This window comes from Hordeum vulgare, chromosome 2H (genome assembly GCF_904849725.1).
Source record: "Hordeum vulgare subsp. vulgare chromosome 2H, MorexV3_pseudomolecules_assembly, whole genome shotgun sequence".
In the NCBI taxonomy this organism is placed as follows: domain Eukaryota; kingdom Viridiplantae; phylum Streptophyta; class Magnoliopsida; order Poales; family Poaceae; genus Hordeum; species Hordeum vulgare.
This window is the reverse complement of record NC_058519.1, coordinates 13,925,874-13,931,774: the sequence shown is the minus strand read 5'-3', so window position 1 is coordinate 13,931,774 and position 5,901 is coordinate 13,925,874. Positions and strand designations below refer to the sequence as shown.

Sequence of the window (5,901 nt, the reverse complement as noted above, 5' to 3'; positions counted from 1 at the left end):
CGGGGAAATTGACAAGTAGTGCAGCTGCATGCACCAATGTGTGGATGCAGGTTGGCCACGAACACTTACTCGTAGCCATGCGTGCACAGTTGCTTTACACCTAAATAATTGTAGTTGAAAAACTAGACTAAATTTTTTTAACTATAATTATTTAGTTACAAAGATAGTAGAAAATTTGAAGCTCTCTGCTTTTAGTTAACCGACATGTACAACCATACCCAACAAAACTAACAAACACAATCGAGACTCGATCGAATACTACTACAGCCGACACTAGCTAACCAGGAGAAATTCACAGACGTACAAAAACATCATCATATGTTACACAGAAACTATTAGCAGTACAATCGATCACTCATATAGTAGGACACGCACACCATTATGCACGTGCGCTTATTTGCAAAACCGACTTCCAAGCTTGGCCGGGGAAAGTAATAAGTAGGTAAATGCATGATGCATGTTTAGATTTTTTTTTTGAACTGGGCTTCTCCCCTTTCCATTAAATGCATAACGGAAATACATTGATTTGTTCCGAGACCAAAGAGAAAAAGGGAAAGAGAGAGAAGCGAGCTCAGAGCAATGCTAGGAAACCCACCGCCTTGCGCCTGTCATCAGGAATACAAGGGTATGAGGCGAAAACCTAGCATCATCCAAAACCCCGCCACGACTCTAAGGAGGATAGAGCAACATCCAGTACCGCAATCAGATTCGACCAAAACATGAACCAGAAAGATGCATGTCTAGATGTCGACGACCTTGAAGTGGTGCCTGTTCTTGACGACGACGTCGTACATGTGTGTGGACCGGAACCTGGCAAAGTCTCGCGGGAGGGCGATGAGGTCGACGCCGCCGTCGCGCCGGTGGAGCTGCACGATGTCTCGGTTCTCGTAGTAGCGCTCCCAGCCCAGCGACCCCAGCCGCTGCTCCAGCGCCTCCAGCGACCGCATCATCTCGTTCGCCGGCACGTACACCAGCGCCTTCTTGCTCGGCGCCGGCGCCGCCGACGGCTGCACCTCGGCGCTCTTCAGCTCCATCACCCCGTCCTTCCGGAACACCCACACGCCTCCGGCCGCCATGGATCTGGATGATCTTTCTCCCTTTGCCTCTGTCTACCCACATGCGTGATTGAAGAATATATAGCCGTGAAGCAAGCAATAATGCTCCGCGTCATCTGTGCGCACGTGAAGGCGCGGCTGCAACTTGGCTTGGCTGGGCCACGGAGGGCAAGGGTGTGGTCTCCAACTGGATGCCGTATGCCTAATTCGGGACGCTGTATGCCAAATCCGTCCCCGTCGCCCCGACGTGCGACGGCGACGCCACCGGCCGACATATCGGACGAGTGGCTGCCAGCCAGCCTGCGTTCAGGTGGGCGCGCCCGTACGACAACCTAGCTCCAATACTTTGCCGCAAAGGTGTCGGCCACTTGCCGTCCCTTGACATGAACTTTGCATGGTCAGGTGTCTAGTTTTTTTTTCCCTTTTGTGGCCGAGCCATGTACAAGCATGAGTCGGAGATAGCTGGCGGGAGTGAGTCCGATACTTGACGGGTGCTGGCCATCACTACAGTACTGGTGGACATCTAGTGGAGGGCCAGGCGATGTGCGGTAGCGCACGTCACAGATACGAGGTGGATGCAGGTGGTTACGGCTGGGTAGACGTACAGGAGAAAAAACCGAAAGTCATTTTGCGCGGTGATGCTACCTACCGATAGATTTCACATACCACTCATAATTTCCGAGATGCGTCAGTTATGGCCCATCGGCCGAAATCATTGTTTTGACCTTAAACACAAAATTCATTACAAACTGAACTTGAATATAAATTATTTCACGATTTGATCCTTTTGACAACGCGAGAGACCACGACATTGTCAATATGCATAGAAAAGTCGAGATACGCTGCGTTGCTGACCTGGCCCACTGCCAGGCGGAATACGCGTTGTCCGGTGACGTGACAGGCCAGAAAGGTCGAGCCCATGTGCGTTTCCAGCAACGCCACTGTCCTTGACGTTCCTCATCCAGATATTTTAGGTGCCCGTGGGGCTCTCATCTCTTCTCCCCCATTGGCCTATTCCGAGTTGCCTCTCTTTTGTCCCTTTGTTTTCCTCACTATCCCCCTCTCAAATCCTTGGAGATTGATTGGGTTTCTCCGTGGATCCGGTGTCTTTTCCGTTCCTTCAGGTAACCTTCTTCATCTCACAAAATTTTATTGGTTGTATTTGTCTATTTGGATTGTTTTGTTTATGTGGTTCCTAACCCTAGTTTTGAACATTGTGGTTGTTATATGATGTTCATGAGTATTGTTGTTTCAAAAGTGTGGCATTGTGATGTTGGTGTACAAAGTTAAGATTTAGGGTTAGGGTTATGTCTAATGTTAAGATGTAGAGTTAGGGTTAGGGTTTGGGTAATGCTTGGTAATGCTTAATGCCAAAGGCGTCGGTGTTTCCAACCCATATAGAAACACCAAAGCTATCCTTACCATTCCTTTAAGATAGAATCTAAGGGAGGGATGACGGGAGAACGTTTCCATGTTGACCTGCAACGCAGCCGGCCTTGGCGTTTCTTCTCCACATGGAAAGAAACGCCACAAGCTCTGGCGTACCTCAAAACACCAGCTACCTTTGGTGTTTCTCCTCCACATGGAAACGCCAAGCATCTTGGCGTTTCTGACATACTATGGCACTTACGATATATTTTGACAGCATACGTTGACAACACAAATACATATTTTGACAGCATATGTTGACAGCATAATTTTAAAACATAACAAGTTCACAAAACATATGACAAGTTCACAAGAAACATAACAAGTTCGCAAGATACATAACAAGTTCACGAGACATAAAGCTACTTGACAAGTTCACCCGTCATAAAGATTAGCTACATAAAGCATACATCATCACATCACTTCTTCCCTCTTTAGCAGGGAGCTTTCCCCTGTTGTTGTAGCCCTCTGGAGTGTTCTGCCATATTGGACGTCAGATGATTCGTGAGCTAGCTCGTCGTGCTTGTTGTGACGTCTGAGAAGGTTGAGATGGCAGCGGAGCATCTTCCACTTGTGAAGCATCGAACTCAATGTAGTCCGGATCCGCTTCTTCGTCCGTCTCCTCTTCCTATTCCTCTTATTTTTCCTCAATCCATGCTCGACTCAAAGAAGCACGAGCTGGACTCGAAGATGCATGATATGAAGAAAGCACATCCATTGTATACTGAGCATGTGCCCGCACATCCGTGGATGAACCACCGTGGCAAGAGAGTAAAGTGGCTAGGGTGCGGCAACGATTCACGACCATCTGCACAAGGAAAGACATTGACATGTTAACATGCCACATCACTCACGAAGAAACAATGTGCCACAACAAGGCATCTAACCTGCATAGTACTCCTAACAAGTCCGTACGTCTGTGGACCAGGGGCACGACCAAGCACTGTTGGGGAACGTTGCATGGGAAACAAAAAAATTCCTACGCACACGAAGACATATCATGGTGATGTTCATCTACGAGAGGAGATTTGGATCTACGTACCCTTGTAGATTGCACAGCATGAAGCGCCAAGAAACGCGATTGATGTAGTGGAACGTCTTCACGTCCCTCGATCCGCCCCACGAACCGTCCCACGAACCGTCCCGCGATTCGTCCCATGATCCGTTCCGATCTAGTGCTGAACGGACGGCACCTCCGGTTCAGCACACGTACATCTCGACGATGATCTCGGCCTTCTTGATCCAGGAAGCAAGACGGAGAAGTAGATGAGTTCTCCGGCAGCCTGACGGCGCTCCTATGGTGGTGGCGATCTACTCCTGTAGGGCTCCGCCTGAGCTCCGCAGAAATACGATCTAGAGGAAGAACTATGATGTCTAGATCTGAGTTGCACGTGGCAAAAGTTGTCTCAAATCAGCCCTAAATCACCACTATATATAGGAGGGAGGGGGAGGAGGCTTGCCTTGAGGGCCAAGCCCTCAAGGGTGCGCCGGCCAAGGGACAGGAGGAGTCCTACTCCAATCCTACTCCAATTAGGATTGGAAAGTGGAGTCCTTCTCTTCCTTCCCACCTTTATTTTTCTTTTTATTTTTCTTTGGTTTTCTTTCCTTGGCGCCAAGGCCCTCTTGGGCTGTCCCACCAGCCCACTAAGGACTGGTGCGCCACCCCTAGGGCCATTGGGCTTCCCCCGGGTGGGTTGCCCCCCTCTCGGTGAACTTCCGGAACCCATTCGTCACTCCCGGTACATTTCCGGTAATGCCCGAAAACCTTCCGACAACCAAATGAAGCCATCCTATATATCAATCTTCATTTCCGACCATTCCGGAAACCCTCGTGACGTCCGTAATCTCATCCGGGACTCCAAACAACATTCGGTAACCACACATATAACTCAACTATACTAAAACATCATCGAACCTTAAGTGTGCAGAGCCTGCGGGTTCGAGAACTATGTAGACATGCCCCGAGGCACTCCTCGGTCAATATCCAATAGCAGGACCTGGATGCCCATATTGGATCCTACATATTCTCCGAAGATCTTATCGGTTGAACCTTAGTGTCAAGGATTCATATAATCCCGTATGTCATTCCCTTTGTCCTTCGGTATGTTACTTGCCCGAGATTTGATCGTCAGTATCCGCATACCTATTGCAATCTCGTTACCGACAAGACTCTTTACTCGTTCCGTAATACAAGATCCCGTGACTTACACTTAGTCACATTGCTTGCAAGGCTTGTGTGTGATGTTGTATTACCGAGTGGGCCCCGAGATACCTCTCCGTCACACAGAGTGACAAATCCCAGTCTTGATCCATACTAACTCAACGGACACCTTCGGAGATACCTGTAGAACATCTTTATAGTCACCGAGTTACGTTGTGACGTTTGATGCACGCAAGGTATTCCTCCGGTGCCAGTGAGTTATATGATCTCATGGTCATAGGAACAAATACTTGACACGTAGAAAACAATAGGAATAAAGCGACATGATCAATATGCTACGTTCATAGTTTGGGTCTTGTCCATCACATGATTTTCCTAATGATGTGATCCCATTATCAAGTGATAACACTTGTCTATGGTTAGGAAGCCTTGACCATCTTTGATCAACGAGCTAGTCAACTAGAGGCTTACTAGGGATAGTGTTTTGTCTATGTATCCACACATGTATTTGAGTTTCCAATCAATACTATTATAGCATGGATAATAAATGATTATCACGAACAAAGAAATATAATAATAACTAATTTATTATTGCCTCTAGGGCATATTTCCAACAGTCTCCCACTTGCTCTACAGTCAATAATCTAGTTCACATCACCATGTGATTTTAACGAATCCAACACCCATATAGTTTTGGGGTCTGATCACGTCTTGCTCGCGAGAGAGGTTTTAGTCAATGGTTCTGAAACTTTCAGATCCGTGTGTGCTTTACAAATCCTTATGTCATGTTACAGATGCTGCTACTACGTGCTATTCGAAAATACTCCAAATATCTACTCTACTATACGAATCCGTTTTACTACTCATAGTTATTTGGATTAGTGTCAAAGCTTGCATCGACATAACCCTTTACGACGAATTCTTTAATAACCTCCATAATCGTGAAAAATTCCTTAGTCCACTAGTTACTAAGGATAACTTTGACCGCTTTCTTAGCGATTTAATCTTGCATCACCTTTTTGTACCCCTTAACAGACTCATGGCAAGGCACACATCAGGTGTGGTACACAGCTTGGCATACTTCAGAGTCTATGGCTAAGGCAAAGGCGACGACCTCCGTCCTTTCTCTTTCTTCTTCCGTGGTCGGGCTTTTGAGTCTTACTCAAATCCACACCTTACAACATAGCCAAGAACTCTTCTTTATCGATCTATTTTGAACTTCTTCAAAAACTTATCAAGGCATGCATTTCATTTGAA

General features: G+C 47.0%; 1 protein-coding gene across 1 annotated transcript; it reads right to left on the bottom strand.

The window, feature by feature from the left end:
- Nucleotides 1-301: 301 nt before the first annotated feature.
- On the bottom strand, nt 302-1,119 carry LOC123429179 (flowering-promoting factor 1-like protein 5). Its single transcript, XM_045113238.1, has one exon. The coding sequence runs from the start codon at nt 1,074-1,076 to the stop codon at nt 741-743; it is 336 nt and encodes a 111-aa protein (XP_044969173.1). The 5' UTR covers nt 1,077-1,119; the 3' UTR covers nt 302-740.
- Nucleotides 1,120-5,901: the final 4,782 nt, after the last annotated feature.